This window comes from Protopterus annectens, chromosome 6.part0, assembly GCF_019279795.1.
Source record: "Protopterus annectens isolate FY-2018-M chromosome 6.part0, PAN1.0, whole genome shotgun sequence".
Classification (NCBI taxonomy): domain Eukaryota; kingdom Metazoa; phylum Chordata; order Ceratodontiformes; family Protopteridae; genus Protopterus; species Protopterus annectens.
Genome location: NC_056737.1, coordinates 450281118 through 450301872, shown reverse-complemented (window position 1 = coordinate 450301872; position 20755 = coordinate 450281118). Strand labels below are relative to the sequence as shown.

The 20755-nt window shown below is 41.6% G+C and overlaps 1 protein-coding gene across 1 annotated transcript in view; it reads right to left on the bottom strand.

Moving 5' to 3' along the window:
* Positions 1–3499, bottom strand: part of LOC122804061 — a 206878-nt gene extending 203379 nt beyond the window's left edge. Inside the window, exon 1 of the mRNA XM_044073730.1 lies at positions 3396–3499. Coding sequence (XP_043929665.1) covers positions 3396–3480 — 85 coding nt within the window. The 5' untranslated portion in view covers positions 3481–3499. The remainder of the gene's footprint in view (positions 1–3395) is intronic.
* Positions 3500–20755: the final 17256 nt, after the last annotated feature.

Below are 20755 nucleotides of genomic sequence, written 5' to 3'. Positions count from 1 at the left end.
TTCATGTTAGAGATCAGGTTTGCATATTTGGAATGGATAGCCCTCATGCAGTTAGTTTTGTGAATATGCAACATTTCCAGTAGGGGTAGGTCACAGACTGCCTTGTAGGTCAGGCACAGATCACCCATCTGTAATCTGTATGAAACTGAATACAGTGATAGGGCTTTTCATTGGTCCGCATGTGCATTATGGTTATACCCTGTATTTTTTAGTGAGAAGCCTCTATGGATGCTCCAACTGTTGTTGATGCCTGGCAAGGTACATGCCAAAGGGTGCATTGTACTTGATTATTGGTCTGATGAGTGCCAAGTACAATGGTATTATGACATCCTTAGATCTGTATGCCATGCCCTTACTTATAAGCTGAGACATATAGAAAGATTTCCTCACCCCCATTTAGACATGGTGGTCAAAGTTCAGATTACTATCTATCTGAGTACGCAGATCTCTCAACATTGGGTCCACTCTTAGGGGGGGTGCTATCACTGTTGTAATTTGTAGGGGTATTTAATTTCAAAAAGGTATTATTATGCACTTCTTTCCATTTAGTTAGAGGCCATGGCTCTGATACCAATCATAACTCTGCATCAGACCTTTCTGTAGGATATCAACATAATTTGGGGAGTCAGTGATTGCTGCCAATCTGCATTCATTAGCAAACTTGGTCAGCCAAAGGCCATATACATTTGTCTTGACATCTGAGAAGTATATCCCAAACAGGAGGTGGCCCAGCTGGATGTGGATTCCCCTTACACTAACATATGTCCATCCATTGGCGTAGATGTTTATGCCCAATTTTGTGAGTTTATCTATAATACCCCAGTGGGGTATTATGACAAATGTCTTGGCCAGGTCAGGGTAAGCAGTATGCACTGTCTTATCCTCATCCATGGCCTTGGTAACCTTCTCAAATAAGTTAATCAAATTGAACAGGCAGGACCTGTCCTTGATGAAGCCAAACTGGGTTGTGTGTCTAGAGTCTGGATATTTCCTGTGTCATTGTTAATCGGGCCCATGATTATCCTTTCCATAGCCTTGCATATGAGGCTAGTCAGACTTATGGGTTGGTAGATTCCTGGGTCAGTTGATAGACCACCTCTTGTGCAGAGAGATGACTATTGCTGACCTCCACTCTACTGGGACAAAGCCTGTCTGGAGACTGTGGATAAACAGAGATCCAAGTGGGACTGCTAGGTCATGTTTCAATCTATTTAACAGGTACCCTGGGATTTCATCAGGGTCCATAGATGCCATGTTTCTAGCTTTAGAGACTGCATTGACAATCTGTTCTTCTTTGATAACAGGCAAAGGAATGGTAGTGATGAACTGGTGAAATTTGAGCTGAATGTATTGGCCAGCAGGTTTGCTGTTTTTCTGGCTGAATATAGGTAGTGCCACCTACAGTCAGCTCATTGGGTCTATATTATATTATCAAACCCACTAAATGTCAGACACCTGTTCGTCGAATTCTATTTGTCGAAGTCTTCATCCATCAAACTATCATTTCAGCAAACTTTTTTCCATTGGAAGTAACCGGAGGGTAGGCCTCTTTTTTGGCATAGGCCAAAAGATCCCTCCTCAGTTTAGACTGCTTCCTTGTGACTATGGAGGCTCTGTGCCTATCAGCTTTGGCCCCAATGCTACTATATAAATCAGAAAGTACATTGAAACAACAATGTCCCTTAATTTTGTTGTCTAAATTTGCCATATTTTCTTTGACTGTGCTAAACTCTTTTAAATAATGTGTTGCAAGCATACGCATCATGTTGACCTCTGTTTCATTGAATAAGTTGACTAACTCAATGTAAAATGGGTCACCAAAGTTCACACAGTTTGGATATTTTGATAGTCATAGTCCCTGTGGAGCACATTTACGCTTAATACATTCACTGAGATATAAAATCTCCAGTTCCATAGACATAAAGTGAACTGTGAGCTTCTCAAGCTCAAAAATGTCTTTCCTGCAACTGCCAACATCTTCATAATGACTTGTAACATTATTATTAACAACAGTACTTACATTTAATTTAATGTATCATGAAAGTCATGTGATGTGTGATATAACTTATAAGAGGTGTGTTTTGAGTGGTTAACTTTTTTCTGAAGACGTTCATGAAGAATAAATTTGAACGAAAGTATCAAAGAATTGTGTTCGCTCCTTCATTCCATCTGCAGTTTTTAGTTTGAGTTTAATTTTCCAGTCATAAAACCTATGTCAGCAGCTGAAGTAAAAGAAAATAGTGCCGGCCTTATCAGTCTTCAGATTAAGCCTGGTATTCTTATCTTTTAAGATGGAAAATTGAATAATCCATAAAACCAAATGCTTAAGCCAACCAATTTTTGGATGAAAACCCAGTTGACCACTCAGCAACAGCAACTGACTAGTATGGGAGCACAAGCAGCTAACAGTGTGAGGTACGCAAGAGGAGTGAAGCTGCATACTGGACTGGCCACTGATTCAATGTATGAAGGAAAATTTTGTCCATTCTACTAGCAATAATTGTAAGCATTACTGGACCAAGACTACCAGTTGGAAAATGCCTAGTACTTTAGTGTAGTGGTTCTCAGGCAAATCCCTGTGCCATGTAAGGCATAATGACTCTGTCATACTCTACTGCAGGGGCTCCTGAGGGGCCCTATTGGGTCACATAGGTCTAATGGTCCTAAGGGTCTAGTTGCTGGCATTTGTCATAAAGGGTGTCTGATGACTATTGTCTTTATCTTTCTATCTTTGCCTTGGAACCTGATAGTTTGTTGTTCCATCTGCTTGATCACTTTCTAGAAGCCGGTAGAGGGGCTCTGAGGTCTTATTTTCTGCTATTGCAACTGAGCTTACAGATGACACTAGTATAAAAAAATGAAGGAAATGCCATGGCTGTACATAAACCAAATAAAAGCAGTTTCTGCAGTTTTTATTTTGGGCTTTACAAGAAGAAAACCAACCATTACAAGAAGGTGTTTGGAAATATTGCTATTAAAATGTGAATCTGATTTGGAGATAAAAATGGCTTAACAGGGAGTGGAACAGAAGAAACAGTTAAGCCTGATTTAATTTGTTATACTGACAAAATGAAGGCTGATTGGTTGATTTAATGAACAGCTCATTACATATTAAGGCATTTGTTATTTAATAATTGTTTGGTTTTAAAACCATTTTAATGGCACTAATAAAGTGTGATGAAGTCAAAATGTTTTCTTTACTAAATTTCCTTATGCCACTCTTTTTATTTCATATCTTAAAAGTTATATAAAATTATCTAAAAGATAATGTCAGATGGTAAGTTTTATCACTTAACATATTCTAATGGCAAAGCCTCTTAAGGCAAAATTATTCCTGGAAAATACTAAAACCAATATACATCTATTAACAAAGGAAAACATTCACTACATAATACCTTCCACTACATTCTGAAGTTCATCGCTGTTTTCAGGTCTGCTGTTTCTGATTTGTTTGTTGAAGTCATCCTCATAGTTTTCCATTGAGATAGTTTGATTTTCACATCTTAAACATAAGCACAAAAATGTACATTTTAAACATGGCAGTAAACCACACACAAAGGAATGTGCTTCTTCCACCTCAAAACACATTTGCAGCTTAATTTTATGAGTTACAGTTGTTTCACAGTTTTATGCTTAATATACAGTCTTTAGCAGTCTTTGATGGTAATTTCTAAGTAATTTTATTTATGCATCTGTGCACACCAAATTTCACTGTTGCTTTAAAATCAAGTATCTTTAGCCAGTGAATGAAAAAAACTGTTACTCTCACAACAACATTAAAGTTTATTTATTTATTTATTTATTTATTTAACATTTGTTGACCGGGATAGTCCGACTAGGTTCAACAGAGCCTGTTTTCAGCGGCGGCCCGGGGAGAAATGCTCCAGATGCATGTTTGTCTGGTCTGTCTGGTATTGGAAGCACAAGAGAACAGTTTTCGTTTCTGGACCATAACTTTTCCTCAGTCAGTCTCTTCATTGCCTGCAGGAAAGGGAACACTAACCATGTTGTGATGTATTTAAATCTGTAGCAAGCCATCTGCATTGCATAGTTTCAATAATAACTGTGGTTTGGCCTAAGGGCTAGATTGGAATATAGACTCCAAAACCCCGTGGCAGAAAAATAAATAAATAAATAAAATAAATTAATTAATGAATAAATAAAATGCAGGACCAACCCATAAGTCCAGCCTACTTATGAACAGTTTTAAGGATTGAGAAGACCTAGCAGACAGGGGCATCCTTTTCCAAGAGATAGCAGTGGAGATGGAAACAGGCCTTCTTATATTGCATTGAAGGTATTTCCCAATTAATACATATTCCATAGACACACCAGAAGAGATTTATGATTGTTCTTAGTAAACTTTCCTAGACTGGGTTTTCTGTGAGAACAGCATATTCTGTTTCAGAAATATGGATGGTTACATTAGGACCAAATACTAAACGTAAGACATATTTATTAAACACATTTGCTATAAGCTTCAAGTCACTAACTTCTGTAGTGTCAACTAACAATAGATCAGCTTTTTGATGACTGTAACTGACTCAACCAGCATGACTATAAAAAGGCTTTATACTGCAACTGTCAATAGCCAGTTGCTATACATTGCAGTTATTAGATCCTGACTTGACAAATACACACGTATGAACTGGTAGACCTAAAAAAATATTTTATCAGAGAGTAGAGGCTAGCCAAAATTATGCACAATTATAACTCAGATTCAGCTTACCATTACCAAAAGATCGGAATTTGCAGATGCCTCTTCCCAATGGAAGACAATACAAATGTTTTTTTCTTGGGGCAAAATATGCATAGCCAATTGTTATGGTAATGTATCTTGGTAAACTGATATTCGCCAACCTAGGAGAGGGCAAAATCTCACTAAAGCTTGCATTAGCTAGGGATTCCAAATACAGCACAAAAAATAATTCATGTCAGAGGAATTTATTTGTCATGCATGAAGCTAATTCAAATTGCTGGGACAGATTAGCTAAAACTTAGACATGCACGACTGTTCTGTTATATTAATTCACTATCATGGCTATGGTTATAACTGTTGAAGGAAACTCATAATTAATAATTTATCAAAGAAAAAGCTCCTTTCAATCATAACATAAGCCTTCTTCACATCTTAGCTGATAATCATCAAAGGCATTTTGAGCTGACAGAAGAGTTTTAAAAAAATTGATATGTTTGCCTATCTCCAACAAATCCATACTGATTATAATCTAGTCAATCTGCCAGAATGACCATACAGATTTTATAATCAGCATTTAAAACTGAAACAGGCTTAATGACAGTTGGGCAGTCAGGGTCTTCATCTGGCTTGAGGATAACTAAAGTTATTACCGCCTTCCAACTCACTGGAACCTGGCAAGTAAATAACTACAACATAAAAAATAATTTCTGGAACACTATTTGGTCAATTTTGTAGTATACATTGTAATCTATCAAAGGCAGTGAGCTTCATTAATGAAGAAATGAGGTCTGGAGTCAGAAATAGCAGACTTTCCACACTCTCATTGCTTCTCAACATAGTGATGAGATCTGGTTCCTCCCTGTTTGTTGATGTACCATACTGCAGACATATTGTCCATCTGAATAGCAGTCATTCCAGATGGTAGTGCATCTTGAAAAACCTGCAATGCATGGCATCTACCGACCCCCCTTGCTCCAGTGTGCTATGTCCTTTGGGGGGGGGGCTAAAATTTTATCTGGATGCTTAGGGATAGGCTACACAGTATCTAGGCCATTCCATACATGATGTGAGACAAGATCTATTAGCTCATCAGCTGGAGATGTCATCCAAGATTTTACTGGGCCAGACACAAAAGACTCCAGGAACACTGACTCCTCCTGGGATGGGGTGTCGGATGACCATATACTTTTTTGTTTTAGAAGTTCAGGTACGTCTCTAAATAAGACATCCTCAGATGAGATCTGGGGGACCCTTCCCCTTCACTGAAAGTGTCCTCAGTGAGCTATTACTGAGGGGAATCTAAGTGTCTCCTTTTACACATTCTCGTCTGAAGGACCTTATCAGTGGGATGGTCTGGTGAGGTATTGGAAGTGACAGGGGTGTCCTGAGGGACTGAGTGGAGACTTGAATAAGTTGGCTTTCCCAGTGGAATAGAAGTACAAGACTCAGAACTAATACTCAAGGGTGGTAAAGTAATGGGATCTGAGGGGGGCAAGGATGTCCTCTCACTAGGCAAAGAGAAGGCTGTCTCCACAATCTCAAGGGCAGAGGGCCTAGGGGAGATCAAATCTGGCAGCACTGGAGTTGAAGTCTCATGTGCCAATGACCCCTGAATCCCTCCAGGCCTTCCTCCCAAGGATGGAGTCATACCTAAGCTGTCCAGCCATGACGTGCTCAGAGGCTAGGATGGCTCCAGTAAGTTCAGAGTTGATCTCAGCCCCCCTGGAGCTGGCACTGATGATTCAGCACTGAGAGTCTTCCTGCTCCAAAATAATCAGAGCCAGAAGGCTCAGGAAAGCAGTCAGAGTTGAAGGATGACCTATTTTCGTATCCAATGAAGATATCCCCAGAGATCTCAGTTCCAAAGGCTCTGAAACCACAGGACAGATTGGAGAAGGAGAGGTTAAGTGAAAACCAACAGTGATGGGCAGGCTCATAAGTTCAGTGGGAGACACAGCCAAAATTATCCCCCATCTGGATCTGAGCTCTGAGGAATTTCTTCATCATCCTATCCACCTCGGCTTCAGACAAACTCCAGGAGGACCTAAGCAGTGAGCTGGTGGATGGTAGCCTAGAGTGCTTCCATGGAGTCTTCTGTAGAAAGGGAAAAGGAAGTCAAGGAGGTATTGGCTCCAGTGAGCATCAGGGTGACTGGATCAGGGGAGATTTCACTTTCAAGGATGTAGGATCCAAAGAAGTTGGATGTGATTTTTTTTTTTAATTTTTGATGGTGGCTTGGAGGTTGGATCCAAAGTTGGAGATGGGTCTAGAGACCTTTTTCTGGTATTTTTGTCTTTAGAAGCTGAATCAGGCTTTGCTTTATTCAACGTCTTAGAGGGGGTTTGAGCACCAGTTGAAAGAGAAGAGGAGACGGTATAAGTAAGAATGTCCTTCACAACTAAATTATTTCTTCTATCACTATGAGCTCTCATGTTGAAACCAGCACAAATAGAACAGTCAGTATGCAAGTGGGTGGTTCCCAAGCAAAAGGCACATTCCCTGTCAGCATCAGAATTGGGAATCTTGTGCCCACAGGAAATTTATTTTTTGAATCCGGTTGGTTTGTCTGCCATAATGGACATAAATACTAGTCTTTATCAAGAAAATAAGCATAAGATAAAGACAGAAAGAGGTATCAGTGCTTATTTATTTATTTTATTTAGCAAAATACCAGTGGTGGTATAAAGAAAATACCCTCTAACAGTTAGAAATGGAAGAGGAAGGAAAGGCAAAGGTGCAAACAATGGCAAGCGATGTAATACCTGATATTCAGTAGAATGGAAGTAATGACAGATGGTTAGAATCCAAGATAAATATCCAGAAAGTAAGGGAGGTAGGTAAGAACACTCATAGAATAGTGGGACATGTGAATTAAGTTAAGAAAAACTAACTACTTTTAGTGGAAATCACCCAATAGCTTGAGAGAGGATGGATCCACGTCTGAAGCAATATGGCAGGAAATGAGATCTGAGGTATGTTAAGTTGGTGAGGCATTGTGAGTAAAAGGAGGAATTTGAGAGTTGGAGCTAAGGATCTGGAAGACATGGCCAAGTCAGATCCAAAACTCATCATTTGAAGAATGAATGAAAATGACATCATCGGATTCATAACTATCCCATAAATGATTATTTCAAGTGTTTTGGGCAAACTGCTATGTTACACTCATGTGCATTTGAATGTAGATAGAGCAAATTGCTAACAAGTGCTCACATACAAAAAAAATAAGAAAAGGTCCCCTCAGTACCTACAGATATTAATTTACTATTCAGTGCACTTATGCTGCCCAATATAAGATCATATAGCAGGGAAACGCCACAGAAACTCAGATACTTTGGAAGTGAAAATAGTGATGAAAATTGGGGCATCTTCCTTAAGAAGAAGGTAGTCGTAAAACTGAATGGCGAGATGGACAACAAACATAGAACGTTATGGTGAGTACATGACTTCTTTATGTTATGTTGTCCTATCTCACCTTCATTCTTACATGGATGGGGCAGCATCCCTATTACCTTTTCCCCGGGTGGCTCATGAAAGTACACCTTTGAGCACAGTGGAAACAAAAGAGGCCCTGTACCTGGAGGCCAAATCCACTTTGTAATGAGTGATAAACATATAAGGATTGGCCCACATAGCTGCAGCACAAATACTGTCCATAGACATTCTGGCATGGAAAGCAGATGATGTAGCTAAAGCTCTGGTTGAATGACCCCTAATCCTGAATGGCAGTTCTCTATTATTGGAGGTATAGATTAAGGCGATACAGTTTGAGAGCCAATTAGAAAGGGTAACTTTAGAAACTGGTATACCCTTTTTTGCCTCAGAAAAGGAGATAAATAATTGGTCAGATTTTCTGAAATCTTTAGTTCTATGCAAATAGAATCTGAGCTGTCTATGCATGTCCAACTGATGGAGTCTATATTCTGCCTTGTTGCTATGGTTGGGGAAGAACACCGGGAGTTCAATGGATTGATTGATAGTGGCTTGAGAGCAAACCTTAGGTACAAAGGATGGATTGGTTCATAATAATACCCAGTCCTTGTGAAAGATCAGATATGGAGGCCTAACTGAGAGTGCTTGCAACTCTCAGACCCTTCTGGCAGATGTTACTGCTACTAGAAAAATGGTCTTCCAGGACAGAAATTTGAGGTCACAAGAAGAAGAAGAGGGCTCGAACGGAGGTAATGTCAGTTGAGAAAGGACAGAATTTAAATCTGAAGAAGGAAGTGGTTCCTTAAAATGAGGTCTCAATAAGGAAGCGCATTTTAAAAATGCTTTACACAACCTGTGTGACATTAAATTTGGAGAATGGCCACCAGTGTGAAAATTTGAAATTGCAGCAAGCTGGACTCTATTAGTTGCCGCAGCAGCATCCTGCTGAAAAAGTTCTGCCTGTAATTCCAGAATGGACTGAATAGATGCAGAAAAAGGGTCAATGTTTCTATTCTGAGCCCAGTGAGAAAATCTTTTCCGCTTGCTAGTATATAGTCTTCTAGTGGAAACTTTAAGAGAAGACATCAGTATGTGTTTTACTGCTGGAGTAATGTTTTGAAGCCTGACTAATCTGGGAAGTGGAGCAGCCATGCTGTCAACTTGAGGGTGTGTAGAGAAGGATGAAGTGCACCTGACATGTGTCAGCAGGTCTGGAACTGGGTCCAGAATCCAAGGCTTCTCTTGAAGATGAGGCCAAAGGAAGGGGAACCAAATCTGTTGAGGCCAATGTGGGGCAATGAGAATCATCCTGCTTCCCAAGGATTTTGCTTTCTGTATGACTTTGGGTATGAAGGGAAATGGAGGAAAGGCATAAAGAAGTCCAAAGGGCCAATCATGAACAAATGCATCTCTCGGTGTCTCCCCCATTGGGGGCATTATGGTAAAGTAGCTGCTGCACTTGAAATTCATGGGAGTGGTGAAAAGATCACAGCAAGGCTGACCCCATTTCTTGAAGATCTCTTTCGCTATGTTCTGGTTCAGAGACCACTCATAAGGCATCATTATTGTCCTGCTGAGCTTGTCGGCTATCACGTTGGATTTCCTCGGGATGTGTATTGCTACAAGAAAGTGCTGGGAAGAAATTACCCATTGCCAAACTCTCAGGGCCTCGTGACAAAGCGGATATGATTTGGTTCCTTCTTGTTTGTTTATGTACCAAACCACCAACATATTGTCTGACTATATAGCAATCATCCCTAGTGGAAGAGAGTTGTGGAGTGCTTGTAATGCCAGAAACACTGCTCTCATCTCTAGAACATTGATATGCAAGTGGGCTTTGTGTTCCTGCCATATACCTTGGTTCATCCTTCCCAGATAATGTCCCCCCCATCCTATCTGGGAAGCTTCCGTGGTCATAGTAGCAAGAGGTTGTCATGGAATAAAGGGTCTCCTGATGGTCACATGGTTGGATTGGATCCACCACTGTAGGTCCTTTTTCCATGACTCAGTTATTCTGATCAGGTGGGACATTGGGAGTTCTTGAAGTGACCATTGGGAGAACAGGAGCCATTGAAGGATTCTCATGTGCATTCTGGCAAGAGGAACTAGCGTTATTGTTGAAGCTATTGTCCCTAAGCATTTCTGAACTACTTTTGCCTTTACCTTGTTCTTGGGATGAAGGTAAAGTATTTGCTACCTGAGGGCTGAAATTCTGTCGGCTGGAATACGTGCCATCATGGATACAGTGCCTAGATTTGCGCCTATGAAGGTAACATATTGACAGGGCAACAAGGCAGATTTTTGTAAGTTGACTGTTATGCCTAACTGCGCACAAATTTCCAAAGTCCCATCCCCTGGCTTGTTGGAGTAGATGCTTGGTGGTGGCAGTTAGGAGCCAGCCATCCAGATATGAAAACACTTGGAATCCAAGATGCCTCAAGTGAGCTGTGACTACTGCCATGCATTTTGTGAACACTCTGGGGGCTGTAGTGAGACCAAAGGGCAGAGCTTGGAACTGATAATGACTGGCTCCCAGGCAGAAGCATGACTCCTCGATGCCCTGTCCATTTTTATGTGGTAGTACGCATCTTGGAGGTCTATTGAGCACATCCAATCATCTTTCCCTTAGAAGGGAAATATTGACTGCAGTGTCACCATTCGGAACTTTGATTTTTTGACAGATTTGTTTTACTTGCTGAGATCCAATATGGGTCTCCAGTCCCCTGTTCTTTTTGGCACCAAAAAGAATCTTGAGTAAGTTCCGAATCCTGTTTGGTCTGCAGGGACTTCGTGGATGACTCTTTTGTCCAGCAACTTTCAGATTTCTATAGTTGCTTGCTCCCTTAGATTGGATGGAACATCCGGGATTGTTCTGATTTGTGGGACAGGGTGGCAAAAGGGAATGGAATATCCTCTGGATATTATGCTTCCTACCCACTTGTCTCTTGTGATAGCTTGCCAGGCTTCTGGGTACAATAACAAACACCCCCTGACTGCCTCCAGAGTAGAGCAGGTGGGCATCCTTTCAGGAGCACTGATAGGAATGTCCGTGAAAGGAATCATAGTTCCCCTGGTTTTATGGACCTCCTCTGCCTCTAGAATGACATCTACCATTGTTAACTCCCCCTCTGCCCCTGGGGAAGGATTCACCTTGTGCATCTTGAAAAGCTCCCTGGGATCTTTTGAACCACATTTTCCCACTCTTCTGACCTTTAGGGTAAGGTCTTGAAGCAACAGAATAATGTACTCCAACAGCAGAGAGAGTTTTCCCTTCCTGCTCACATCTGGTGAGTGTGTCTTATACCTTGGGTCCAAAGAGTGAGGAACCATCAAAGGGGGCATTAGAAAAGGTAAGGGCTCCACAAAATTGCACAAGTGCATCCAGGAGTGTTTCCTCAAGGAAACTCCTGAACCCGTTGCCCTGCTCGCTTCATCTGCTGCATAAGATAGAATTTAAGATGGATAGCTGGGAGGAAACTTTCTCATTCACCTCCGCAGCCAATGTACCTTGTAGAGTATATCCTAACTCTTTCAGGAGATCTCTTTGTAGCCCTGTAAAGTGAGTGAGGTAATATAATGACTGGAGTGTAAAAGTCACTGACAAAAAGACATGCTTCCCGTATCTGTCTATCATTCAAGAATCTTTGTTCTGAGGATGAACAGATGAGGACATCTCAGAAAGTTCCTTCTTGGTGGCTGCCGCCACCCCCATAGCATCTACAGGTACACCCTTTGTGAGAAAATATTTTCTGGTAGGGGCTGACAAGAACTTGTTTGGCCTCCGAGGGACTGGCTCCATAGTGTCACGTGACTCCCACGCCTTTTGACTGACCAAGTCCATTAGCTCATTGAAAGTAGGAGACACCAAGGAGGCTGAAGGTTGAGATCCAAAGGCCTTCAGGTACACTGACTCCTCATCAGAGGGGGTGAGGGTTTTCCAGCCGGCCCTCTGCTTAAGGATCTCCAGGATATCTGCAAATGAGATATCACCAAAGGATAACCATGGAGACCCTTCTGACTCGTCGAGGTCAGTATCTGAGGTGATAGACTCATCAGGCGACTGAGGCGACTCTATATGCTTCTTCTTGCAGGTTCTCTTCTGAGAGGGCTCCTCAGAAGGGTATTCTGGAGAGGCCTCGGAAGAGAGGGGTTCACCCAATGGGGGATCCTAAGGCTCTGGATCTCTGCTGTCCTGTGGATGGGGTAGTGCCGAGACAGTAGCCAGTGCCTTAGGGGGACGAATGCTGGTATCCCTATGGAGAGCTGTAGAAGGAGAGAGCACACTCCTCATCATCTTTAAGGCAGATTCCACTGGTTCTGAGGATGTCCCCAGCTCCAAGGAGATGGAGGACACCCCCATCTCCAGGGAGATTGGCTCTGAGGCTGATGTGGGAGCTGAGCTCACCCGAGCTGATGCACCGATGGGTAGACTCGGAACCAAAGATATTAAGGACCGAGTGCCCCCCCCCGTGGCTGGCCAGAGAACCCTGGCTTCCAGATGCTCTGGACAGCACTGAGAGAGTCAGAGAAGATGTTGGTTCCATAATCTCCAAAGGGGGTCCTGGAACCAATGATTCTACAGTAAGCGGTACCAGGCACTCCAGCTCTGAGGGTCCAGCTTGGCTTGGAGGAGGAACAACAGTGGATGCAATAGTCTTGGGAGGCTCCAAGACCTGATGGGTCAGAGCTGAGAACAATTTGGCCAGTTCCAGTGGCTTCAGGAGTCTGCGCACCACCCATTCCACATCATCATCAGATAAGCTTCTAGTGGACCTAGAGGATAAAGAAGGAGAACAAGATCTTTCCAAAATGGGAGATCTCAAAGTAGAGGAGACAAGTGGAACATCAATGGACTGGCTCCGAGACATAATATTTTGCAGATCCAAAAACCTTGGGGCACAAGAACTAGAAGAACCAGGCGTGTCAATAATGATGACCTCCATCGGTTTCGAGGACTGTGGAGCCGAGGAGGCAGATGGTTTAGAAAGTTTTGACAATTTTTCTGGAGGCTCCGACTGAGCGGAAGAGACAGGTGATGGCCTTTTGGAGGGTTTGTCCTTCTTTGAAGAAGAAGAAGATGAAAAAGAAGAAATACTCTGCACAGCTTCCTCAAAGGTCGGCTGTAGGAGACCTTTGAGAATCAATTTGTTTCTCCTCTCCTTTAACACGCATGACTAAAGGAGTGGCAGAAAGTACAATCGTCCTGTAAATAAATAGCCCCAAGACAGTATACGCAAATGACATGTCCGTCTGTGATTGACATTTTCTGTGTACATTTCTGACATTTTTTAAAGCCCGCTGCCTGATGGCTTATGCTCTTTCTCTCTAGATTCCTTAGACATGATAAAGAAAGTTTGCAACAGGATTACCAGACAATGAACCCAGATATATATCACACTGTAATTTAAAAAACACTGCACATCTAAGTGAAAGATAAATTAGAAACCAACTAACTCTGACAAAGGGAAGAGCACTAGGACCTCTATCTTAAATGGACCGACCTAGTTACCAAGGAACAACAAACACATGCAGACACTAATACTACCAGCCCTCTAACTAAAATGGGCGATTAGCTCTCTAATTTAAATGAGCTAAATGACCAACTAACTAACTAACTAAGTGCAATAGTATACTAAGCAACACACCACTACAATAACTACAGGATACAAAAAAGGCCTGCAAAAAAAAAATGACGGCCCAACAACAGAAACCAGCAGCAGAAAGAGATAAAGTAAGCTACACGTTAAATCTAAGTACCTAATTCTACACATACACTATAAATGCAAGAATCCTAAAATTTTAAGCTAACTAAGGGAAAAAAGACAAAAACTTAGCCACGGCCAAGAAGAACACATCCAACGTCGTAAAGCAGCAAACAAGATCTGGGGAGTTGCACCACTGTGTCATGGGATACCTACCTGCCATGAGCCAAGTTTGAGACTTCCAGCTGTGTATTCGGCTGAACCCATCCATTAAGAATGAAGTTGCATTAGGACAACATAACATCAGAAGTTTTCCAGCTGTATCACAGCTTCTGTGAAGACTAACTCTGTTTTAGCCAAAAAATTATGTGTTAGCATTTTTTGTTTGTTCTGGGCCATTAGTTTTGTAGTGTCATTTGCAGCTGTGTGGACATTATATATTACTGCATGCTTTTAACATTGTTTATACATTATATTCTATAAGTGGAATTACATGTAAAAGGTAGATTTTTGTATTTTGAACCCAGTCTGGGGCCTCAGTCTTGTAGCTTCTTTCACAGTTGTGCCAGGACTGTGATCAACTGCCAGATTTGAGTCTCACTTAGACATTTGTTACAGCATTACTGGACAGCTTTCTCAATGATCTGTTACCATAGTCTGTGGTGGGATTGCAATAGTGGCAGTATTATGAATTCTGCTCTAGGATTTATGCTTCATTACTATTTATAGTTGTATATACCTGCTTAAAGTTGAATTCCAGTGCCTTTCTGTTTACCTTGCTACCGTTTTTCCCCTGTTCTTTGAGTCTGCCCCACCCTCCACTGAGGCATTAAACCAAATATTTTTGCAATTCTAACCATGTGAGTACAGCTCTCACAATTCTCTTGTTGGGATTTTAAAATGCTGTGTTTCTGACTTCTGCCCCTTATGATAACTCCCTCCCCTCTTTCATTGCTACTGTCTGTTGTGAAGCCTATTTAAGTGCTTCATACCCATTGTGTTCCATATATACATAATAGTGTATGCCCACCCAGCAAACCAATATTGCACTTGAGTAAGCCTCCCTTACTTCAAATTGTTTCCTGCTCATTTTCCCAGAGCTCACATCTGCTTGGCACCCTTGCCACACTCCGAGGGGGTCTTGAGTTAATCCTGCTACATCCTTGGCAGATAGAAGATTTATTTTATTGTTTTCCACTTCACTTAACTGTTTAGAGTGCTACTGCTTTAGTTTTGCTTTATTTGCTGACTTTGCATTTAAATCATTCTAAAGGTTCATAATACTTGAAATTGCCTTGTAAAGGTAGTTTGTTTAAGTTGTTTTGCTGTAGTATTATACTCACAAGCAATCTTTCTTGCTGTTATTACATCAGATGTTAACAGTGCCCTGTACAGACACATAAACACCTAGAAAGTAAATTGTATCTATAAAGCTTCCTTTAGAACTGAAACCTGTAACTTAGTGTGACTAAAACAAAGCCAATGCATGGAAATAATAAAACAGCACTACTATCAAATCTTAGCGCAATCTAACCTAGTTTTGTGCCAAACCTCAGGGACCATCCAGGGAGACTTCTGTATAACCCAGCTAATGAGCTTACAATACAGGTCCAAACAACATGGATATGTAATTTCCAAGTCTCCCTTGCCAGCTTGGTAGATATGGGCATCCTGAGACAATGCAGCAATTGTCTCATGTTCACAGACAAACATTTAATCTGTAAAGAAACAAACACAATATGTGACATGCACACAAGCAATTTCACTGAAAAAAAATCTTGCATACAGGCAATGTTATCAAGAACATACACACGATACATCCACCACACACACAGTGTCCACTCTACGTATAGACCAACTTATGGTGAGACACTACAAAGCAATCTTTCCAAACTTCAAAGACCTCTTAAACCTATAAGAGATTATCCAAGTGCAACTAACTCTGGGCAAGACTGCAATCCAAATTGTAGCTTGCTACAGACCCCCCCACCATGCCCCAGGATTTCCACTCCTCATTTCTTGATACACTGGAAAGTATTAGGGTACAACCTAACACCTTAATAATGGGTAATTTCAACTACCCCACCATTAACTGGGAAAACTACTCATGCACCAACTCCTTTTCTCAACGTTTTCTGGAATTCATAAATTCCAATGCCTTGGATCAACTTATTCACACCCCCACAAGGGGCAGCAATATCCTACACCTGGTCATTACCAACATGGGCAACCGGTGTTCCACACCAGAGGCCAATTCCTCATTGGTCAGATCTGACCACAAGCTAAACACCCTAGACATCCACATCCTGCCCCCACCCCCAATTAGGGAAACCACCGTAAAAAACTTCTCCAAAGCCAACTTCACACTTCTTAAGACAGAAGTGGCAAACTTCATGACACCCATGCAGACGGACAATAGAGGTATGACTGCTGAATCCTACACAAATGCACTTTATAAGCACTTACACGAGTGCAGGATCATGGTGTCCCTAATAGAACCAAGATACTATCCTCCAAAAAAAAGGAAGCCAATCTGGTGGTCCTCTGCCATAAACAAACACTACAAAAGAAGAAAGAAACTGTTTCAAAAAAGAGTAAAATCCCATGACTGGAGGAACTCTCTGGTCAACCTCAGTAAGAAGCTGAGATCCATCATAAAATCCTCCAAAGTTAGTTACGAAAAAAATTGCCACTGACTCTAAAGACAACCACAAAGCATTCTATAGCTATGTCAAGAATCTCAATGGCAACACTCAGATCTGCTCTGAGATAAAGCACAATGGCACTAAATATACAGAACTAACTGATATTGCCAACATCCTGGCAGATAGGCTCAGTGCTAACTTTACCCCCCTCTCACCCCCTAGAGGGCCCATCTCTATACCAGAAGAATGCAAAGTTCCTGTAATCATGGCTGCACAGGTAAAAAACACACTCTCCAAAGCCAAGAACACAGCATCCATGGGACCTGACAATATCCTAGGCTGCATTCTACATGAACTACAAAATGAACTGGCACCCTACCTAAGTACCATGTTCAATCATAGCCTCACCTCAGGCTTTGTGCCCACTGAATGGCGCACCGCGATGGTTATCCCACTCCACAAAGGGGGAGCCAAAACGGACCCCGGGAACTACCGCCCCATTAGCCTGACGAGCCTGGTCTGCAAGGCCATGAAACGTATCATCATGGAGGTCATAAACAACGACATTGGTAATCTCCAAACTCTGGACCCTACCCATTTCGGATTTGTAAAAGGCAGATCATGTCTCCTAAACCTGATTGACTTCTTTGAAGCAGTCACCAAAGCCATAGATGAGGGTAAGGTGGTTCACACAGCTTATCTAGATCTCGCCAAGGCTTTTGACACCATCCCCCACTCTGGAATTATAGATAAGCTCACTAAACTAGGTATAAATCCATATGTCACAAGATGAGTTGCCAACTGGCTCATGCACAGAACCCACACTGTGAAAGTAGCAGACTCCAAATCCGACTTCAGACCAGTGACAAGTGGAGTACTACAGGGTTCAGTCCTGGGTCCTCTCCTGTTTGGTATCTACTTCTCTGAAGTACAGGCTAACACAGAAGGTCTTTGGCTAACAAAGTTTGCAGATGATGGCAAGCTAGGAGCCATAATCAAAACTCCTAATGATGTGGACATACTACAAAAGGGCCTCACTGAGAACAGATGCCTGGTGTCAAAGCCATGGCCTGAAGCTCAATGTCAAAAAGTGTATTGTCATCCCCTTTGGTAAAATCTCTGTACCCATGAACTACCACATAGCTGGTAGTCTACTTAATGCCGAAACTGTGATGAGACCTTGGGACACAGGTGGACAGTAGTCTCTCTTTTAATAATAACATTGCCACAGTGGTCAGAAAATCCTTCTACATGGCTCACCTCATCACAAAAGGTTTCTCATCCAGAAAAAAAGAGGTCATTGTTCCCCTCTACTCATCACTCATTAGGCCCATTATAGAGTACAACGCCCCTTTTGGTATGTACCTCACAAGACATCTACAACAACTGGAAAGGCCACAGAAATACCTCACAAAGAGGATTACTGGCCTCAAACTGATGCCCTGTGCAGACTGTCTCAAAAAATTCCAGCTTTACTCCATCGCATATCGCCTACTCAGAGGCGATCTCTGTCTAACATACAAAGCCATGTCAAACCCAGAGCTGTTGGACATGCTCCACTTAAAGAAATCCCAATCCCTCCGAGCTACACACTCTAGGGACCTAAACCTTGTTACCACAATAAACAGAACATGTTGGAGGGATAGATTCCTGTTCCAGAGACTTCCCATACTCTGGAACGGACTACCTATCTATGTCAAACAGAGCTCCTCATTAGCACTCTTCAAGAAAAATCTTGATGATTGGATGGGAGATAGGAAATTCACCCCGGGGATCACCTCTGTGGCTCTGCTCAACAGGGCCACAGGAAAATAATTGTCTTGGGTGGCGAAAGCCAGGGTACATTTTTGGCTAGGTTTATATAGGCCCTAGTGTCAATAGCCTAGTACCTACCAATGAACCTATGAGCCTATAAGTGGCACCACTTATCCTCAGTCACCTCTAAAGTACTCACCAAAATCAACACCAAACACCACACATATGCCTGCACCCAGTGGAGCCCCAAGAACAAAGCCCAAGAGGTAAACAAACACATTACCTAGGAATCCTGTCATAGGGAACTCCATTGCATGATACACCCTATTCATCAGACTGAACAAGGAGAAGATAACAGAGCCAGACTCTGCCATGTTACACATACCATCACATCACTACACCACGGTTACCAATATGATTCCATCATAGGCAATGCAGGCATTAATGACCTGAGACGTACTTCCCTGGACTATATGAAGAAATTCATTATTACTCTCTCTGAATATGTGTCTCATTCAGGTATGTGCCTTGCATTGAGGAGCATTCTACCTTCACCAAGGATGTTGCTACAGTAGAAACAAAAGATGATTGACTTCCAATAATTTGCTTAGTTTCTGGTGTCTTTCCAAGGGGATTCAATACTTGTCAGGAAAGGAAGACTTGAATAATGGCCACATTGCTTTGTAAAGGATGGTCTGCACCTGTCTATCTTAGGTTTTCAAATCATGGCTAAAATTTTATTCAACCCTTAAAACCTCTTTTATAGAATGCCAAATTGACTAACCTACTGACATTACAAATAAAACCCAAAGAAACCTAAGGTGTTACTGCTCAGTGCTAGGTGCCTAAAAGTACAATTGTGTGAAGTGAACTTACCATAACTGTAGATGTTAGAATGATCACTACTGCAGTAGCCATAGCTATATGGGTTATATCCTGCCAAGGATATAATGACCAGCTAGCTTACAAAGCTTCAGGACACCTTCCATGCAAACTGTGGAGCAGCTCAAGCTGAACTGATTAAAGATGATTTTGGGTTCTGAGCCCTTCAGAACTTTCGTATCAGCAAAAAGGAGGCTGAGCCCTGAAAGGACTATGCTAGGAACAAACAAAAAATAAATGTCCAAATATCCATACCCTGCCATAAAAACTCACCAAAAAACAAGGGGGTAGAGGGAGGGACTGGCTACTGTAGTAGTGATCATTCAAACATCTACTGTTATGCTAATTTCAATATACATAACTGTACTATAGTCTTCATATTGACCACTGCTGCAGTAGCCTTAGCTATATGAGTGGGTTACCACAGATAACTACATTTGGGAGGTGGAAGGAGAGTCCAGGAACCCTGGAGAATGGTGCTAGCAAAGCTTGATCTAAACCTAGAGAAAGAATTACGTTTATTGTAGTTTGCACAAAAGTAATAGCTTTAGACAACTATTTGGAAATACTCTGTTTTACACAGGTTGTGCATTCTTCTTGCCTTCACAAGAAATATACAATTGAGCTGAAGATCTGAGAGATATAGTTGTGTCAGGATATAATTCTGTCAGTATAGTGCCTGAGTTGTCTGTGGACATACAAGGTATGGAGTATTCTTCCTCCTTCATTTTTAGTGTCAGTAAAGAAAACAGAGAGATGGATAGTTTGGCTTAAAGTAAACTTAGATACCACTTTGGGCATAAAAAATAAGGATTAGCTCTCAAAGAAACCCGGTTCCTATGGAAAATGAGGTGTTGTTGACTCACCATAAGAATGTGCAACTCAGATACCCATCTTGCAGAGGTCAGAGCAATCAGTAAAACTGTTTTCAATGTTAAGAACCTCAAGTCAGACAGATTAGCTGGATCAAATGGAGCAAGTCTTAGCTTCTCAAACAAAAAATTAAGATCTTAAGGAGGGACCACCGGTTTACTTGGTGGCCTCTTATACAAAACCCCTTTCAAGAACATTTTGACATGAAACTGCCTTGAAAGAGGAAGATCTATGGGTAGATATGCTGAAATGATGGATATATGAACCTTGATAGAGGAATAAGAAAGGTCATAGGATAGTAACTCAAACAAATATTGTAAAACCAGAGAACAGCTAGCCCTGAGTGAGTGATGGCTATGTCATTGACACCATCTACAAAACCTTTTCCATTTGCTGATATATACTTCTCTAGTAGCAGGCTTTCTTGTCCCCATTAGAACCTGCTGTATGTCCTCAGTAAACAGGTGCCTAAGTAATTAAGACCCTGTCATATAGGCAGTCAATTGAAGTTGATTGATGCCAGGAAGTATCAAGCACCTCTGTTGTTGTGTGAGTGGATCCATTATGTGAGGAAGTTTGTGAAAATTGCCCCTGGCCATTTCCAAAAGAAGGGAAAACTACATTTGCATGGGCCAGAAAGGAGTTACCACAATAATCTTGGGGGATTCCTTCTGAATCTTCAGAAGTACCCTGGATATTAGTGGAAAGGGTATAAAAGCATACAATAACTTTCCTGCCAAAAGAAAAGAAAAGGCATCTATCTTCAGAAC